The 20,193-nt window shown below is 41.4% G+C and overlaps 2 protein-coding genes across 3 annotated transcripts in view; one reads left to right on the top strand and one right to left on the bottom strand.

Moving 5' to 3' along the window:
- pkig (protein kinase (cAMP-dependent, catalytic) inhibitor gamma) overlaps positions 1-5,207 on the top strand; it is a 31,720-nt gene extending 26,513 nt beyond the window's left edge. For both annotated transcript variants that reach the window (XM_061769874.1, XM_061769864.1), the window contains exons 2-3: positions 1,645-1,826; positions 4,600-5,207. In XM_061769874.1, coding sequence (XP_061625858.1) covers positions 1,673-1,826; positions 4,600-4,679 — 234 coding nt within the window. In that variant the 5' untranslated portion in view covers positions 1,645-1,672 and the 3' untranslated portion in view covers positions 4,680-5,207. The remainder of the gene's footprint in view (positions 1-1,644; positions 1,827-4,599) is intronic.
- Positions 5,208-5,508: 301 nt separating this feature from the next.
- ada (adenosine deaminase) lies at positions 5,509-19,659 on the bottom strand. The gene is made up of 11 exons (XM_061769824.1): positions 19,387-19,659; positions 17,414-17,475; positions 15,862-15,984; positions 13,803-13,946; positions 13,604-13,719; positions 10,641-10,765; positions 10,014-10,085; positions 8,756-8,857; positions 7,547-7,614; positions 7,326-7,455; positions 5,509-6,281 (listed from the first exon to the last, which is right to left on the bottom strand). Exons 1-11 carry the CDS (start codon positions 19,642-19,644, stop codon positions 6,177-6,179), a joined length of 1,305 nt encoding a protein of 434 aa, XP_061625808.1. The 5' UTR covers positions 19,645-19,659; the 3' UTR covers positions 5,509-6,176.
- Between the last annotated feature and the right edge of the window lie 534 nt (positions 19,660-20,193).

Genomic DNA, 20,193 nt, shown 5'->3' with positions numbered 1-20,193 from the left:
AAATCAGATAAAAAAAATGCCTTCAAATTACAGTAAAAACAGTCTAACGAAACTGGTTTCGTCTGCTACTCTTGGAACTTCTTCACTTGTCTGACAAGTTTCAGTTAAAAATATTTACAAATAAGCTCATACTTGCCGAAATTCTGCGTTCTCTAAGACGACGCATCAAAATTACCAGACCCTTTCAGATGGCTTCACTTGCTGTAAAAACTCACGAGAGACCTCAAATTGAATATTATTCATGAGAATAGCAGTGTAGGCGGTAGAACAGGTAATGTATTACAGTAATCATATTTTTTTTCGTAATTTATTCATCATGGAGGATTTGTTTGATATGCTCATTGTTTTTTTAGAAAATTCCAAAACGATGGCAGCCACTTGTCACATTGCCACTTAAATATAGCCTTTCACCGTGACTTCACAAGTTCTCATGTATTTCCAGGTGACAAGAACTTTGATGGCAACACTAGTAAACTCGGTAGTCCATGTCATTGACCAAGGAAGAGCGATTGAGAAAAGAGGCCATCTATCGCCGTAGTGTAAATGTGTGATGTCAGTTGTTGTTACGAGAGATAAATTGCTTACCAGCGAGGAAGGTTTTAAGGACAGCACTTGTCATTTAGTCATACGTTTCTCGCTTGGGGTGTCAGGACCGATGACTAAAACTTCAGTTTTGTCCTGGTTAAGCTGGAGAATGTTCTTTGTCGTCCAGGATTTGATGTCTAAAGTAGAGTTAAAAAAGACTATCCATTGGACTGGTGTCATCAGGAGACACGAAGCTGTACAGCTGCATATCATCAACGTAGCTGCGAAAGGTCACTCCATGACTGCTGATGACACTGCCAAGAGGGAGCATTAAATGAAATACAATTTTACAGGGCCTAAAATTGATCCCTGCGACACACCACGTTATTTAATGACATTTTGAGGAGCACATATCAAAACCTACCATAAAGGTTCTGTCAGAGAAGGATGGGAAAAAAAATTGTGTGTAGCAACAGAGGCAAAGCAGGTATTTTAATCTGTTTAAAAGAATAGTGTGGTCGACCGTAACGAAGGAAGTGCTAAAATCCAGCAGAACCAACACTGTTAATGTAGGACTGTCAAGATTGCCTCTTAAATCATTTGAACTCTCGAGAAGTGTAGTCTTGGTGCTGTGGTTCACCCTAAAACCAGACTTGTACTTTTAAAGAATGTTAAAATTTGCTTAAAAGTCAGTGAGTTGAATAAATACAAGTTTTTCCGAAAGTTTTCAGTAAAATGCTCAGTTAAATACAGGGCGGTAGTTGTTAAAATCAGTAAGGAAGAAGAACCAAGTACTCCGCCACCAGGCTCTGCACAACTATTTGCGACGTCCACTTGATTTATACATCGATTTAGACATCTGGTGGTGCAACCCCAAACATAACTTTTTTTGTCGTTGTTTTCAGTTAAGGTCAGCGGTAGTCACTCACTTTCTGCCATCCAGCACCCATTGTTTCCAAACAAGATGAAAACGTCTATTAATCAGCGTTATGTGTGTTCCAGCATTGGATGTTATGCCAACTGTAGTCAAATAGAAATGCTTACTCTATAATAACCCAACTGGTGAGGCAACTGAGACAGTCTTCTTGAAACCTGACCTCTACTCCCTGCCTGCTGCAGCTGTAATGAGAGCGCTGGTCATGGACAGATGATGGACGTGGAGACGTCGTACTCGGACTTCATCAACTGTGATCGTACTGGCCGCAGGAACGCGGTGCCCGACATCGCAGGTGAGGGCAAAGGGGAGGCCAGCACCAGTGACGTCACCAAAGACTTGGCAGAGATGGACTTAAAGGATGCAGGTCAGCGGTTCCGCCTCTCAACCTGATGTTACTACGGTCATGACCACTTTGTTTGTAGCAAGCTGCGCACCAAGTGACGTGACCAAACGGAAGCGTGCTATTCAGTTGCATCGTGCAGTGTGTGTGGTTCTGCAACAGGTTTTCTAGGGTTGCAACAAATGATTTGTCGATTATTAGTGTGTAGTCTCTTTGATCTTATATATCTACAGTGGTGTTAAAAAGTATTGGCCCCCTTCTCGAATTCTTATATTTTTGCATAGATTCCTCACTTTGTTTCAGATCATCAAACTAATATAAATATCAGACAAATAACCCAAGTGAACTTAAAGTACTGTTTTTAAATTGTCAATTCATTTATTAAGGAAAAAAACCAAAAATGATTCAGTTACCTGGCCCTGTGTGGAAAATGTAATTACCCCCTTGTTAAATCATGAATTTATTATTGTGGCTAATCGAAATTTGTGGTTATTTTTCACTACTACATCATTACCTCCAGACCTGTTCAATCAATTAATCAGAATTTGTCCCGACAAAATCAAGTCTCACAAAACTGAAAGCGCTAAAAAAGCTGCAACAAAATGACACGATCCAAAGAAATTCCAGAACAGTCGAGATATAAAGTAATTGACATCTATCAGTCTGGAAAGGGTTAAAAAGCCATTTCTAGAGCTTTAGGATTCCAGCAAACCTCAGGGAGAGCCATTATCCTCACATGGAGAAAACATGGAACAGTGGTGAACCTTCCCAGGAGTGGCCAGTCTACAAAGATTACCACAAGAGAACACCTATGACTCATCCAGGAGACCACAATGGAACTCAGGACAACTTCTGAAGAGCTGCAGGCCTCCCTTGCCTCAGTTAAGGTCAGTGTTCATGACACAACAGTAAGGAAGAGACTGGGCAAAAATGGCATCCATGGCAGAGTTCCAAGGAGAAAACCACTGCTGACCAAAAAGAACAAAGGCACGTCTTCCTTATATGGACTGACAAAATGAAAGTTGAGCTTTTTGGAAGGTGTGTGTCTCGTTACATCTGGCGTAAATCTAGCGCAGCATTTCAGAAAACAACAGTCAAACATGGTGCTGGTAGTGTGATTGTGTTGGGCTGCTTTTCTCCTTCAGAACCTGGACAACTTGCTGTGATTGATAGAACCATTAATTCTGCTGTTTAACCGAAAATCCTGAAGTACAATGTTCAGCCATCAGTTTGTGACCTCAAACTGAAGTGTGCTTGGGTTCTGCAGCAAAATAACACCAGCAAGTCAACTTCTGAATGGCTTAAAAAAAAAAAAAAAAAAAAAAAAAAAAAAAATTGAAAGTTTTGGAGTGGCCTAGTCAAACTCCAGACATGAATCCGATTGAAATGCAGTGGAATGACCTCAAAAGGTCGTTCATGCGGAAAACCCTCAATTTTTGCTGAATTCAATCAATTCTCCAAGGAACAGTGGGCCAGAATATCTCCACAGAGATGTGAAAGACTCATTGCCAGTTATAGAAAATGCTTGATTTCAACTTGTTCTTAGGTTTAGGGGCCCATTGTTTTATCAAACAGGGCCAGTTAATAGGGAAAGTTTTTTTTTCCCCCCTTAATAAATGAAATCACAATTTAAAAACAGCATTTTCAATTCACTTGGGTTATATTTGTCTGATATTTACTTTTGTTTGTTGATATTAAATCGTATTTAAGTGAGGAAACTATACAAAAATCTAAGAATTTGAGAAGGGGGCCAAAACTTTTTCATGGCACTGTGTATCGATCTTATCTATGTAGCATCTTGACTGTTGGGCTGTGTAAACAAAATGTTTCCATCAGACCGGACGCACAGACTGCTGCATAAAGCCGGCTGCTTTAAAAAAATAAACTAATTTAAAAAAGGCAATCTGATCAACTGAAAATGACATTGATCCACGCCGATTTCTGATCATATGATCGGATCGGGATAAGTCAAGCCGATAATAAGGCGATATTCGGCTAAAGATAAAGTTAACGCCATTTTCTGTTGAAGGCAATTGTCCCATGTTGTAATCTTAATGCGCAAAGCAACAACTGTGTGAAATTTTGAACGCTATCAATCATTCCACTCTTAAGCGCTTGTGTGGCAGGAAGCCTCCCATTTGGAATTCTAAATGTCATATTGTCACCATAGGGAGTTGTATTTCCTTGCGCAGTTTCTCATTATTGTTTCCTTGTAAGCCCTGAGAGCAAATCTTTTTTTCCTGCAGCACTCAAACGGCAAACCCGACAGCAGGGATGTCTTCTTGGGCCACATTGTTTTCCCGCAGGTGGCTGTTTATGACGTTGAACGCATATAAATATGTAATCGCTAGGGGTGTAATGGTATGCAAAAAACCCGCTTCAGTACATTAGGGGGGGGGATGCAAAACAAAGTGCTTATGTTTTTTCAATGAAAAAAATTGTTGTGGACAATAAAACCATGTAAAGATGTTTTTGATTTAGTATCATTTAACCACTTATTACGCACACTGTAGTTACCAGAGCAGTGTGAGAGACATGCTGAAATCGCATAGTGTATTTTCAATGGGGACACTTTTTTTTTTTTTTTTTAATTATTAAATGAAGGAAACTCATTTCAGGAGGCTTATCATTGTACTAGTGTGTGTGTGTAAATATTTGACCGCTTATAAAAAGACGTTAGCGTGTCACTATTCTGCTATAGTTCCATGATGATTGAATGATTCAATGAGATTAACTCAGCTGTGCCAGACAGCTCGTGCAGGTCGTGTGACACTGAACTCCGTCTCGCCTCCATCAGGAGAGCCCGAGTCTTCTCCGGCCCCTGAGGCCGAGGGCTCCACCAGTCAAGATGCCCAGGGAGGCGGAGGTCCATCCTAAGCGGGAGGCGGTGGTACAGAGCGAAGGGAGATGGAGTCAGAAACGCTATCCCTCAGTGATGGCTCGTTTGGAGCTTGGCCGGCACCAATTGGATCAGATGCTGTGAGGGCAGGCAACCGCTGGGAAGTCCAACTGCCATTTGAGATGCTTCTCTTCTGCTTTGGACTCTGTTTAGTCCCTTAAATATTCCCCATGAGATGAGGAGGCGAAGAGACTTTGGGCTTATGTGGAGACTGAGCTGAAAACATTTGAACGGTCCAAACAATTTCCAGCCGTATCACGGAGGGGGAGCTCATAACCACGTGTCATTTTCTTTCTATATGTGTGCGCGTGTGTTTGTTTGTAACCCTCTTGACCTGTTTCATTATCAAGTGTTGCCCCTTCCCCCCCCCCCCCCACCCCCCCCGCAATATCCAACTTAGTCTCCATGATACTGTCGTGTATGGACTCTGTATTTATTGCTAACTGTTCAGTGATAACTTTGTGATAGCTATTTTCTTTGTGTAATAAAAAAGCTTATGAATCCAACGTTATGTTGGTGTTTCTATGCTTCCGTGGGACTCAGTTAGCAGGTTTGCGCTGATCGTAGCAGATAAAAAGAGGCCGAGTGGCATTCGGCACTCCTCTGCCATAAATATTGAATTTTGTATACGTTAGGTGGCGACACGAAGCCGGTTTACTTGTGGACCCTGCATGGGCCGCTGTCTCCCCATGGTCTCACCTTACAGAAATGCAAGATGACACAGCAGTTTGTACTGTAGGAGCTTCTCTTCTTTTGCCTTACTTCCTCTTCTGCCTGGGAAGGAAGACAAACAACAACAAAAAGAGGTAGGCTGCACACAGAACAGCTTTATTCTGGTCAAAGGTGGATTTTGTTGTGTCTTCAATGTGGCCACAATAATTGAGTGCTTTCTATTGTCAGAAAAGATGTTTATAAATAAATATATACACCACAAGAACAAGAAGTTGAGCGGATAGTGTGAAAACTAAATGGAGGGCAGTGGTACGCCACCTCGTGTTTAACAGTAAGACCTTTGGTTTTGTACTATATACCTGATAAATCCTGCTGAGGCTATTTGGTCTGGATCCCTAAAAACTCCTATTTCACAGTGAATGGTATCTCCCTCATAAAGCGTCAGCACATCTCACCGCTTCCCACCTTCCAGTTTTCACGGCAACGTGTTGTTTACTTGAATACATTGTTCATTTGACTATTCGCACATCAGATGCATTCGTGACACGTCTCTTGATGTAAACGCAAGAATGCGTGAATGCATAGTTTTAAAATAGTGCGTAACGACACTGTTAAAAAAATCTCCACCTTTTTTCCCAGCAGCAGAAAATCCTGCACTGCTTCTGTGTAAACCGATATATGAACGTCGCACACACGTTGAGGTGCTTGCAGTGATGTGAAGGGAAGCAGGCAGAAGTGGATTAAGACATTCTCGTGTGTCGGCGATGGAGGTCAAGATTTGTGGACTTTTGGGAGGTCGGGCTTCAAAAGGCCGTGCTCTGTATCATCCCATAGGCCTCGTAGAGTTTGCCCAGTAGCTCTTTCTTCTCCGGCTCAGGTAAGAAGCAAGATGCTGCAGAACAGATGTTCTACAAAACAACACAGCCACCCCATTATTGTGTGTATCACATAAACCTTTTTTACTAAAACATACTGATTGCCCCAAAAATGTCTAATTTAATTTTGCCTTCTGTAGTTTTTTTGGAATACTACATGCACCTAACTGTTCAAAGTTTCAGTACTACTTGCCCACCTTGCTGTACTCTAACAAGAAGCTGAACTGCAAAATTCACAACAGATGCATGATCAGCATTTCTTGCTTCAATTAGAATTGCTATTTAGTCTTCTTCATTATGCGTTCACATTTTGACATCATGAGACCAAGACCACACCAACAGTTGACCAACAGGACAAGGCTTCAAACAGGAAGTGGCCACTGAGTTTAGATTGTCATCAGATAGAGAGAGACTGAAGGAGTCAAAGAAAGGCATCGAACTGGATAATTATTGGCCGATTCATGGATCAAACACCTCTTAGAATTTTGCCATTTATCTGCGTCTTAGAAAGTGTGGTACTAGCACCACTAGTGGTACGTGGGCTCCCTCTAGGGGTACGCGAAAAAAAATACTGAATTAAATGCTAAAATTTTGCTTGATGTTCTTTGTTTTCTTTAGTTTTTGAAACTTCTGTTTTACTTTTTAATTTCAAATTTGTATTTAGGTACAATTCATATTTAACGTTCATGTTTCATTTAAGTAATTGCTTTTAATTTTCCTATATTTAAGCACAGAGTTGATGTTCACACTGCATAATTACACTAGTTTACAATAATATTAGTTAAGTATAAAACCTCTGCCTTTATATTGATGAACACCGAGGCCTACTACGCTACAATTTAAAAAAAAAAATGTTGGTCATGATGGTGGTACATAAAGAGCTGAGTAAATTTTGAGGTAGTACTTTGTGTAAAATGTTAGAGAACCATTGTGTTTAAGCAAAACAAGTTGGGCAAAAAGTACTGTAAACAAATGGAATATTTGGACATTTAGGTTCAGCCTGCAATTTCAGCCGAAATCCTACTATTATCCCAAACTTTTTTTTTTGTGAGTGGTATATAATGCAAATGCCCTCACCAGTCTCTTAAATTCCTCCTGGGTGAAGCCCATGTGCTTGTGTGCCACGCTATAGTCCAGCTGCAGGGTGGAGTTGAAGATCAGAGGGTCGTCAGTATTCAGCGAGTAGTTGGCTTTGTCCTTCCTGAACCTGCACGTCACATCCACAAATGAGCGCGCGCGCGCACACACACACGATTTGGTGCTTCTCGGTCGTCACGGCAAATTAAAGGAGCGCTCACGTGACGACGGGATGCTTGGTGAAGTCGGCGTCGCAGGCACCGGTCAGCTTGCTGGAGATGGGACACACCTGGATGAGGAGCCGTTAGGGACAATAATTCAGGATTACCTTTCACGCTTACTCGTTAAACACTCTCTTATACACAGTACAGTCATTTGTTTTGCTCAAAAAACTAGTGAAATGCTTTCATGACCACAAGTGAAACACTCTCAGAATGAGATCCCCCCCCTCCCCCCCCCCCCCCACACTCATTAACACTAGTGAAATGTGCTCAAACATCAGTAAACTGCTCCCATACACAATATTGATTTTCTTTTGCTTATGAACATTATCCAAATGCTCATAATACAGGCTCCTTTACACTAGTGAAATGTTCACACACATTACTAAAATTAGTTTTACTCGTAAACACTAGTGAAATGCTCTCTAACACAATACTCAAACATGCTCGTACCCAAAATTGACATTTGCACCCGAGAGGACAGGCTGGCTTTCCCCAAACTTCCAATGTTATTATTATTACAATTATGATTATTATTATGATACAGTTCCCCAGACATTAAATGGGGTGTGGGTTTATAGTATTTTTAGTATCACTGAAGTCATTACGAAATATATATATTTTTTAAACAGACAACACTAATGGGTTTCTCTTTGTCTAATTTATTTTCCAGATGGCCGGTCAGGTGACTCTTCAGGAGCCAGCTAAGTAGCAGCTTACTTTCTTTTTCTTTGTATATCTTATTATCTTATCGAAATTTGTTTCAATAAACATATAATTCAATAAATGTCTGTTTATTACCAATTTTTAACACCTAGTTACTATTTACCCACTGTGTAGCTGTAGCGTGCGCACCAAAGGCAAATTTGTGACCACAAATTAGGCAGAACATGAAATAAATAAATGATATAATTCCTGGAGAGTTGGGTGAGCAAATCAAGCGCACCTCCTCTAGAAACGGCAAGGCAGATGACATCTTGTGTTGCAGTTTCTATTAAAGGTGTGCTCCATTTGCTTCCCAAGACATTCATGTGAATGATTATTAAATGCACAAATTAGTATTTCTTGCCTGTGCGTGTCATGTCTGGGGTTCTGTATTATTATAGTCGCGTTGTAACAATAATAAAAAAAAAAAAAAATGCTGTAAACAACTTAAGCATCAAGAATGCAGCCAATTGACTTCAGGAGGCATTTTGGACATTTTCTCACCTCAAAGTGCATGTTTTGAGCCAATAGTTGCGTGTAAAGCACTCTGTCCTCCAGGGTACTGTAACCGTGCCCCACGCGTTCGGCCTTCAGCACCTCGACAGCCTGAAATGTCACATGGGACCCATCAACGCATGACAACATTGAACAGATGAGAGGCACGGTGCACCCTGGACTGGTCGCTAGCCAATCGCAGGGCACAGATAGACAAATAACTACTGACCTTCACACTTATGGACAATTTATAGTCTTCTTCTTGTTTTTGGGATGTGGGAGGAAGCCGGCGTACCCAAACACGTAAGCATGGATCACCGTGCTTTGCATGCTTGGTTTTCTCCGGGTACACCGGCAAACATACAAACTCCACACAGCAATGCCCGGATTCCAACCACCAACCTCAGAACTGTGAGGTCAATGTGCTAACCTCCACCATGCTGTCCATTATCCAATTTCCCTTTTCATTTTCCCGAAAATGTATTGACTCCCAATAATTTATTAAGCAACTCTTATAGACAGAAAATATAACAATACTCACAGGCATGTATTCCTTATCCTCAGTGAAAACCCTCCAACTAATATTATTGCAGCTTACCAAGTCACTGGGAGTTGTGGTGACTCTTTGTTTGTCTATATGACTGTATTATACTGCCCCCGGTGGCCAAGACGGGCACACAATGAATGGAATTGAAGCATTTAATTATGATGCACAAAATGTTTTCTTTAATTTCTTTTTAATAATCTTATGACTGTGTTTGTATGCAGTGCAATATTACAGAGTGCTACTTTACTGAGCAAACAAGTCTACAAAAGTTGTTTGGTTTTTTTTTTTCTTCCAGAGAAGCTGGAACAAATTAATGGCACTTCCATTCATTTCAATGGGGAAAGATGATTTGAGATATGAGTGTTTTACTTGACGATTGTAGTCACGGAATGAATGAAACTCGTATTTCAAGGCACCACTGTATAGCTCTACAACAGCTTTGTACTCAACGAAACAGGCCCACATTTCCCACTAAGTAAATTTGTGAGTAAATCGAGTCGAGCTCATAATTTTTTTTAGTATATATTATTGCGATATTTCTCTCATGTAAAATATATACCTTGGCTCAATAAAGATCAGGAAGCGCTGCTCTAGTTTGTTCTATCTTGCTTCAATTCATCATGACTCAACTGTTAAGCTTTGTCTGTTCAGCTGAAAGTGTGAAACATTCTGCCACCTCTGTCAGGAATGTGTCACCGTGGTTATGGTCCAATGGCATACCTCCTTGACCACTGAGGCCGGGCCCACCTCGCCCGCGTGAACTGTCCGGTGGATCCCCCAGCGCACTGCTTCCTGCCAATGGAATCAAAGCAAAGCAAAGTATGGTCAGGTCACATGACATAAGAGCATTTACGCACAGCTAAATCTTGTTGGTTCATCCTGCTCCTCCTGCCACCATGTACGACTGGAGTACAGGTTTCATTACCATGACGACCGCGTGTGAAGAAACCACGCCCAGCTCAACTGTCAATCAAATATGTTCTTAAGTCGAGCATCTTAATTATAACTAAGTAACAAACAATTGCGCCAGATAGTCGCTGATACCAACAAAGATGGTTCTTGTACAGAGGTCGAGGGTTGACTCATTCCGGATACTGAAGTGCGTCACTGGGTATCGTTTTAGTCACGCCGAAAAAAATCAGGAAAACAGAAACGGTGAAAAAGAGTTTAATGCTATATCTCCAAAATTTGTCTCAGTCTTTACACGTTTTCAGCAATGATCTTCAAACATCTATTTATTATCTATGTATTTTGAAACCAAGCTCCGAATTGACTTTACAGGGTCTTCGAACTACGGCCTGTTTGTGAAAGTGGCCCATGGTGGCGTTTGCTACGAGAGAGGCTAACCTCGTAAGCTCTCCTGTGTCCCGGGTAAGCCTCGCAGTTGAGTGACTCGTCACCCGCCAAGTCGATGGCCACCACTCCCTCGTCACGATATCTCTTACAAAGCTCCAGCACGTCTGCGGACCAGCCTGCACAATTGAAATGGACGCATCAGACACGGAGCACTTTACCTCCCAGTCTCGCCAGGATTAGCAAGACTAACCACTTGCTCGCGGTACAATTATTATTATTTTTTTTCCAATTGCAATACTGCCCTTAATATACAACGCCAATTCCAATGACGTTGGAACGTTGTGTTAAACTTAAATAAAAACTGAATACAATGATTTGGAAATCATGTTCAACCTATATTTAATTGAATACACTACAAAGACAAGATATTTAATGTTCAAACTGATGAACTTGATTGTTTTCAGCAAATAATCATGAACTTAGAATTTTAGGTTCCAAAAAAGCTGGGACAGGGTCATGTTTACCACTGTGTTACATCACCTTTTCTTTTAACAATAAACGTTTGGGCACTGAGGACACTAATTGTTGAAGCTTTGCTTGGAATTCTTTGCCATTCTTGCTTGATGTACAGCTTCAGCTGTTCAACTTTCCGGGGTCTCCGTTGTCGTATTTTACGCTTTATAATGCGCCACACATTTTCAATGGGAGACAGGTCTGGACTGCAGGCAGTCCAGTCTAGTACCCGCACTCTTTTACTACGAAGCCACGCTGTTGTAACACGTGCAGAATGTGGTTTGGCATTGTCTTGCTGAAATAAGTAGGGGTGTCCATAAAAAAGACGTTGCTTGGATGGCAGCATATGTTTCTCCAAAACCTGTATGTACCTTTCAGCATTAATGGTGCCTTCACAGATGTTTAAGTTAACCATGCCATTGGCACTAACACAGCCCCATACCATCACAGATGCTGGCTTTTCAACTTTGCGTCTGGATGGTTCTTTTCCTCTTTGGCCCGGAGGACACAACGTCCACTATTTCCAAAAACAATTTGAAATCGTCGGACTTCAGAACACTTTTTCCACTTTGCATAAGTCCATCTTAGATGAGCTCAGGCCCACAGAAGCCGGCGCCGTTTCTGAGTGTTGTTGATAAATGGCTTTTCCTTTGCATAGTAGAGTTTCAAGTTGCACTTATGGATGTAGCGCCGAACTGTATTTACTGACATTGGTTTTCTGAAGTGTTCCTGAGCCCATGTGGTGATATCCTTTACACATTGATGTAGATTTTTGATGCAGTGCTGCCTGAGGGATCGAAGGTCACGGGCATTCAATGTTGGTTTTCTGCCTTATCGCTTACATGCAGTGATTTCTCCAGATTCCCTGAACCTTTTGATGATATGGACTGTAGATGATGAAAGCCCTAAATTCCTTGCAATTGTATGTTGAGGAACATTGTCCTTAAACTGTCAGACTATTTTCTCACGCACTTGTTCACAGAGGTGAACCTCGCCCCATCTTTGCTTGTGAACGGCTGAGCAATTCAGGGAAGCTCCTTTTCTACCCAATCATGCCACCCACCTGTTCCCAATTCGCTTTCATGAGCCGCGAGGAATTAGTGTGCTTCCAAATCTGTGGCCAAAGGTGAACGGCTTGACAGAAAAAAAACTGTTACTGTACCAAAAATAGCATATTCCAGACTCTAAAGACTTATGTTTTGTATCCCTCAGAGTTAACACCGCACCCATGCCGCTCTCTCTCTGCCAGTGCTCTATGTACAATAGACAATAGATAGAACCATTACACCATGGCCGCCCCATCAATGGCCCTCATTCAACATGGCCGCCATGTAGGCACTGGACGCACATCTTTTGTAATTTGATCTAGTCATATTGTATATCTGTGAATTGGACACATTGTTCAGTCCCGACGGTTTTTATCCATTATATCGGGGTCCGTTTTATTGAGGTTCCATTGTATGTACAAAATAGGCTTGTTACTTTTTTCAAAGTCTGCAGATTGATTGTTTGAGATCCTGGGGAACTACAAGGCAGAAAAAAATTGGACAGCAGAGACATGGACGAATGTGAACCAGGGAGCATTAACAAATATAAAGTAACAGGTATTGTAAATAATTCACAGGAGAAAATATTTTTTTCTTTTGAAATTACCGTAATTTCTCCTAAAAATACACTCTTGAGTATAATACACACACCCAAAATCACACTTTCGAGCTGAATATTCCTTCTACCTAAATGTAATACACACCCCAGAATTGCTGGAATCCATGCTCAAAAATTGGAGTATTATAGGAATAGTAATTTTCATTTTATTTGTTTTTTCAAATAAATTTAAAAGTTCTCTGAAGTAAACTTTCCTGCCTTTGTGCATGCGCTAAACAAAACAAAAGCAGAAAAGGCTTGTTCTGTGCACGTGCGCTGATGACACTGATAGTTCCGTCTACGAAACTAATTACTTAGTCAAAGGAATTCTAATTACACGCGTGTGCAAGGTATATAACAATACCACGTGTTAGCGTGTATGCCACCTAGTTAACTAAAACGGTAAATCCGAAGCCGTGTTACGTCAAACACCCCTACGTATTGATTTATGTCTATATAAGGTAATATTGCTCAGAGGTGGGAGCAATAAAGTTTGATGCATTGAGTTTTGCCAGCATAAGGCTAACTCATTTTGGTATTTTTTTCTTACACCTATGTATAATACGCACCCTCGATGACATTTTTCACAAAAAAATAAAATAAAAGCGTATTATACATGAGAAATTACGCAAAGTACATTTCAGAGTCTGGACTTTTTTACTTTTACTTAAGTCCAAGAGTACTTTGACTTAAGGATTTATTTTTTAGACTATGTATCTGTGCTTCTACTTAAGTGGAGTTTGAGCATACTTTTGCCATCTCTGGTAATGGATTTGTGAAATTTGAGCTATGCAGTGTTCTTGCTTGGTTATCTAATCAGTTTCAGAGAAGCTTATCTTACAAGGCAGTTTCATTACTTGGCATGTGGCGCATGCAGCATAGAATGGACCTGACTTTGACATCGAAGACCCTCTCCCCCTCTCTGAGACCCTCGTTGACCAGTCGTACCACGTCATCTGGACTCAGGTCACCCCTGAATGCAAGAAGTAAATAAGCTGTGAAATCAACGTAATCACTTGAAATGCATACGTGCATGTTCTTGAAGTAAGGCCTTACTCTGCCTGGTGCCACGGGATGGGATCCACGTCGGTGTTGGCCAGAAAGTGAGGACTGTATCTGACTTCCACGTAAATCACGCCTTCTTTTGCTTTGTCCTCCACAAACTCGTAAGCGATCCTCTTTATGGCATCTCGGTCTCCACTGGGGAAAAGAGAGAAAAACACAGTTAATGACTTTGGCCTTCGGTGCCGCTGATAAACGTTATCTCCATGACTCCACCAAAACGATTTGCTACTACTGATGCCTCATCTGAACTGTGGCATCTTTCGAAATGAACGATCATTTAAAGCAATGGGGTCAAACTTGTTTTCATCATGGGCCATGTCACAGTTACCATTGAGAAACCTGACGGCAGAAGGAATAAAACAATTACCGGTAGTGTATCTGTTGGTTTTCTATGGAGGTTTTTTTTTTTTTAAATCAAACTTGAAGTTGATTGAATAAGGTTCCCCTGTATTATGCTTGCTTCTGGGTTAGGATGTTTTTTAAAAAACAATTATTTATGTTTTTTTTTTTCTAAAATCCATGGCTAACTCTTTAGGTTTTGTCATGTTACTGTGCATGGAATTTTTATCTCACCACTTCACAAATGCTGGTAAGGTGCAGCCAGGACTGGATTGGGCCCAGTAGGGCAGTATGAACCGAGAACTTTACAAGGTAGGGGAGACCTGCAGCTGTCTATCTACATGACACGGAGAAAGGACACATTTTTTCTGGTAAAAGAAGATAATCTTATCTATTTTTTTTTGGTACGTTCGGTGCTTATATTGTCACAGAGCACAATATTCTGCGATACTGTTCTAATGTCAAATACGTGCTTTGGCTCAATACAGGGTGGGAAACGGCATACTGGAGGTTGATGGACAGCTTTGTCAGAGGGAATGCCGCTATTCTTGTTTATTTACAAAGGGGAACCGCAGCTCACGTGAGCTTTAGACTCCCACTTTCGGCTGCGGCGGTGTCACGTGACGGAGGCCGACCGACGCAGTTTCCAGCATTTACACTGAAGCCGTGCTGTTGTCTCACTGAGGTCCCTAAACATTCGAAACGGCGTTTCTAATGTACATGCACTATACTCAGCTGGTGTGTTCCATATATTGTCAACTGCGTACTGAGGCTCGGGAAAGAGGCTCCATTCAATGGAGCAGGTCGCCATTGTTGGAGCTGTCAGATGGAGCAATCCCACAGGGAAATAGTCTTTGGTTGCCCTGGTGACTGAATTAATGAAATAATCCACAACATGTGTGTGATAACCAGCCTGCGTGACTGAACTTTCACCCTCACTGCAGATCTTTGCCCAAGAGGTGGACCGCGACTCTTGAACGCCTGAGTCACATTATTATTCATGAATGTTATTCATTAATCATGAATAGGGTTTCAAAGGGCAGGACATTTCGAGTAAATTTCCATAGAAATTTTCCACATTGGAAACTTTCCAGGGGAATGAATGGGAATTTGAAAGGGATTAACAAGTAATTGAGCGTAATTTAATGGACAGGTATCATATTCAAATATAAACATTTAATATTGCAAATCGAACTACAAATCGATGCCTTGCCCACGTGTGAGGACAATACAGTAGTTTAGTAATTCCATTTTTTTTTAACTTCACTTGAGGGGTGACATATCTGAAGCTTGCCCTTTGCACAATGGTCATTGCACCGGACTATTGCTATATTAGTCATTCAAACCGCTCTAATTGCTAGAGGACAATTGTCAAAAAAAAAAAAAAAAGCACAGACATTACCAGATTACTAGCAACCTTTTCTTGCTCAGTGTTTTTCTCAATGTCTTGATGTCTCCAAAGTGTTCTCTGTCAATTGACTGTCTGTTGTCGTACTAGAGCGGCTCCAACTACCGGAGACAAATTCCTTGTGTGTTTTTTGGACATACTTGGCAAAATAAAGATGATTCGGATTCTGATGATAAAGTATATTTTCCAACCTCCAATTTTGGTAAATTCCTAATTGATTCTCATGTATTTATTGAAAATTCCTGGAAATTTGCAACCCTTATCGTGAGGCCCAGTCAGCAGCGCTATAGGAAAGGCACTTACGCAATCACATGCATGTACTCGGCAAACTTGCCCAGGAACTCTGTGAGCGTGGCTGGCTTTCGGAGAATAATAAGATGCCTCAGCTCCTCTGGCGTGTTGGCTGGCAGAGGGATGCCACGTCTCCTGCAAGGACAAAAAAAAAACAAAAAAAAACAACAACAACAGCAGCACAAAGATATGTTTGGTTAGAAAGTAGAGTGAAATGAAGGGAAATAAACTGCAATAGAACATTGATACTACACATGTAAAAACAATCAAAGATGAATTATGGAAGAGGCTAACATGATGCTGGACTAATGTAATTTTGCTGACTTTGTGGTTAATTATTATATCTGTTGTGTTTGGCTATTGCTTACGTTAGTGGTTATCATAAAAAAATGAGCAGCGCGATTTCATAGTCTTTTGACAGGTACACTGTGCGCACACATGCTTGAGCATACCTTCGATTTCTGGATTATTGTAGATTATTTCTCATAGTTCTATATATATCAGTGTACAGTATATACTTTTGTTTCGTAGTGTGCGTTGAGATTAAAAAAAAAAAAAAAAAAAAGCAAAATCCAGTGGTGCCTTGAGTTTTGAGGTGACCTGACTGACAAATTTTTCGGATATGAGCTGTCGCTCGGACGTTTTTTTTCTTCGACTTGCGGGCAAAAATTTGAGAAACAAGTGCTCGGTTGTGGCAGCAAGCTCAACTCAACACAATTAGCAAGCAGACGTTTGGCAGATTGTAAACAATTCTTTAAAAGAGGCTTTGAGCTTTTATTCCCACAACCAGTTTGAGTTTACTGACAAACTCAACAGAAAACAAAGACAATCACACGTTGTGTATTGAACCAAACCACATACTGTAACTTACAAAAGTCCAGAACCTTAATGCCAACACACACTGCAAAATGCCATAGGCATGCTACTGAAACTAGCATCAATATTGTGGTAATTAATTAAACCCTTTCAGTAACAGATATTTGAACGCAAATGGTGCTACAGCACACGTAGGCAGACAATATTCCAATATTCACAGCTCTATATTCTTTATCCTCTGTGAAGAAGATTCATATTATTGCAAACTCTTCTTCCTTTGTGTCTCTAAAACTGTACTCTACTGCCCCCTTGTGGCCAAGACAGGCACACCAGAAGCAGCACAATGTGTTGCTGGAACAGATGAATGACAATTGCATTTATTTCAGTGTCGAAAGATGGTTTGAGATGCAAGTGTTTGGAGTTACAAACGTGGTCTCGGAACGAATTCAACTTGTAAGTCAAGGCACCGCTGTACATACCTTCGCTCACTAAATGTTCGGGAAACATTTCCCTAATAAGCCCCATCTCCACCAGATAGCATTTGTCCGTCTTTTAGTCAAACAAATCCCAGCAACAACGCAAGATGGGGCATGCCAGATGAGAAGGAGGTATAATGTAATAGAGTGATGTCATTGTTATCTACTACTGGTAATTGTCATCGTCCAACACGCAGGGGTTATATCTATATAATAATATGGAATCATAAAAAAAAAAAAAAAAAAAAAAAGTGGGGCTTAAACAGACTCACCTAGCGACATCAAAAATCGTTTGCACTCGGATGGCTCCATCGAGGTGCACGTGGAGCTCAACCTGTGGGTGGGTGAGCGGTCGATATATTAGTAATAAATATTCCATTACACGATTCGGCGAGGAGTATCCCGACAGCTGACACACGTAGTTCTCTTCAGGGGCTGGAAGGAGGGTCATACATAGCTCACACACCTTTTGAATATGCGGTATTCCCTCGTTTATCGTGGGGGTTGGGCTCCAGAAAGCCGCAAAATAGAAACCCCATTTTTGGTGTGATTCTTTTTTTTACGCATTTTAAACCTGCATGAAACCTCCCTAGACTCTGACTAGTCTTCCCTTCACTGCTATTAACCTCTACCATACACTTAGAAACACTTTCTATACTCTTAAACTCCTTTTAAACTCCTAAACATACAGCAATGCACAGTAGCATTTTGCACTATGTACATTTTATTGCTTGTAATATGTGTTTTAATGAAGTGTCTTTTGTTAAAAAAAAAATAATAATAATAATAATCTGCAATGCGCTGAATCCACGAGGGAACGGTGTACACACATCAGCCAATACATATATTTATTTGTGGCTACGGAATATGAATAACGTGTGTAGAAAATACATCCATTTTTTATTTTATTTTAAAATAAAGTCATACATACATACATACAGTACAGTGCAGTCGTGTTCTTAATATTTTGCCCCATGCGCAGGCAACAGAAACGCGTTCTTGTGCTCCAGCTTGACAGCCAGGAGCTCATCCTCTAATTGGATGACAGCATGAAGGATGGATGCTGACCCGACGGCTAATTCACATTTAATGAGTTTATATCCACCCATGTAGGTTTGTCATTGTACACTTATCCTCGGTCTCTCCGTCTTTCTCTGGCAGTCTCTGTCATTTCCAGTTGCCTTGTCGAGCATGCGCAGTGTGTATACGCACACACACACGCACACACTCGAGAGGGCACGTTGTCGTAGCAAAAAGCCTCAGTGAGCATGAAAGTTACAATTGGAATTGTTTTGCCTGTCACTAGCTGATTGCGCAACATCAATGGGATATATTACACAAGCCTACATATTTCGTGCTGTCTGTGACAGCGGTTCTCAGCTGTTGCCACCCTGAGACCTGCATTTCCAGTGGCCAATAGAGGGCGCGAGGGCACCGCCCCACTGCTGCTGAGTTCACATTGAAACGGACAAAAAAAAAAAAAGGGAATGAAATGAATGGAAAAAAAATGAAAATGAGATTTTTTTCATAGCGCCCCCCTGTGGTAAAGAAAAACGTTTTCCTATTGTCGCCCACTTTTAGAGAAGCGCAATAAGGAAAATGTATTACTCAACAGTTGCCTTGCAAAATGCACATTTGATATTTTTAAACATAACTACAGATGCTTACATGTTCAAAGTACCTTTCAGCTCAGCTTATTAAGGAACTGAGGATGAACATGACAACTGCATTTACAAAAAACGAATATAATATAGTGAAACTTTATAAAACAACTGCATTAAAAAAAATACAGCCTCAAAGGAGCCTCACTCATCTGGCACTGATCTCTCTTTTTTTTCTGGGGGCGGGGGTGAGCAAGTCCCTTACCCAAAGTAATTCTGTTTCTCATACAGGAATATCCAAATATGTTGTTAATCGGCCTATGATGCACGTTCAATATTTCACGGGTGGGGTGGGCCTCCACAAGAACGCCGCCCCGGTCGACTGCCCCTGTCGCCCATATCAAAAACCGCCCCTGCGCTAAAGCATGAGTTAAGTCAGAATCACGGTGAAGTATTTGTATCAAAAGCAGTTGTCTGCCATAAATGGAAAAGAACACAGTATACGGCGCTAACTGAGCGTGCCTGCCCTTTTCTCCTAACGTCGGATGTCGGCGCAATCGTAAAGACCAACGATCGAACGTGCTCTCTCCGGACCATGTTCTTCTGGCGTCGTGCGTACAAAGCGTCAAATTGAGCGGACGTACCTTGGGCTTGTCGAACACCTCCTTCCGGAGCTCCGACATGCTGCGGCGGGGGGTGGAGGGTTGTGGGGTGGGGGGTGGGGGGAGAGAGAGAGAACGTGACGCGGTGCCGTGCGTCCGTGGAGCGGTGCAAGCAAGCAGTGTGACACTCGTTAATATAAGCGCGCACTCACACACGCGCGCCTCTGCGACTGCGCTGCACGCGAGTGTGGAGCCTTTCGCCATGACGTCACAGCGACTTCCTGGTGGCAAAATGGCCATTCGACCAAGGCGCAGCCATTGAGGGGACAGGCTCGATGGTCTGATTCCAAAATAATGATCTCGGGCAGGGGTGTGGAACTCATTTTTTTTTAGGGCCACTAGAACAGTGAAACCATATAAATGTTTAATCACCAAATCATACCAGAAGACAAGGATCACAATTTCTTCAAGTATTGTTTAAGTTACTGGAGAAGAAGTTTTTGGCAACAAAAAAAATGCAATATCTCAACGTTATTGTTTATTATTATGACAATTTGGAATTCGGGCCACTTAAAAATGATGTGGCGGGCCGCGTCTTGCCCCCGGGCCTTGAGTTTGCCGCATATGATCTAGGGTTTTAACACGCTATATTCGAGGGAACATCCAAGGGTCCTGCTGCTCATGCATTCATTCAAAATTAAGTTATTATTGTCATCATATCACTCGGAGAGAGTCATTCAAATAGTTACACGTAATCGAAACCAACTACATTTCCAAAGTCATCTTCCCAACACTGTTTATTAGTCACTCTCCACACACAAAAAAAGTGTATAAAACAACAACAAAATC

Source organism: Phyllopteryx taeniolatus, chromosome 1 (assembly GCF_024500385.1).
Source record: "Phyllopteryx taeniolatus isolate TA_2022b chromosome 1, UOR_Ptae_1.2, whole genome shotgun sequence".
Taxonomy (NCBI): Eukaryota; Metazoa; Chordata; class Actinopteri; order Syngnathiformes; family Syngnathidae; genus Phyllopteryx; species Phyllopteryx taeniolatus.
This window is presented reverse-complemented; position numbering and strand designations above follow the sequence as displayed.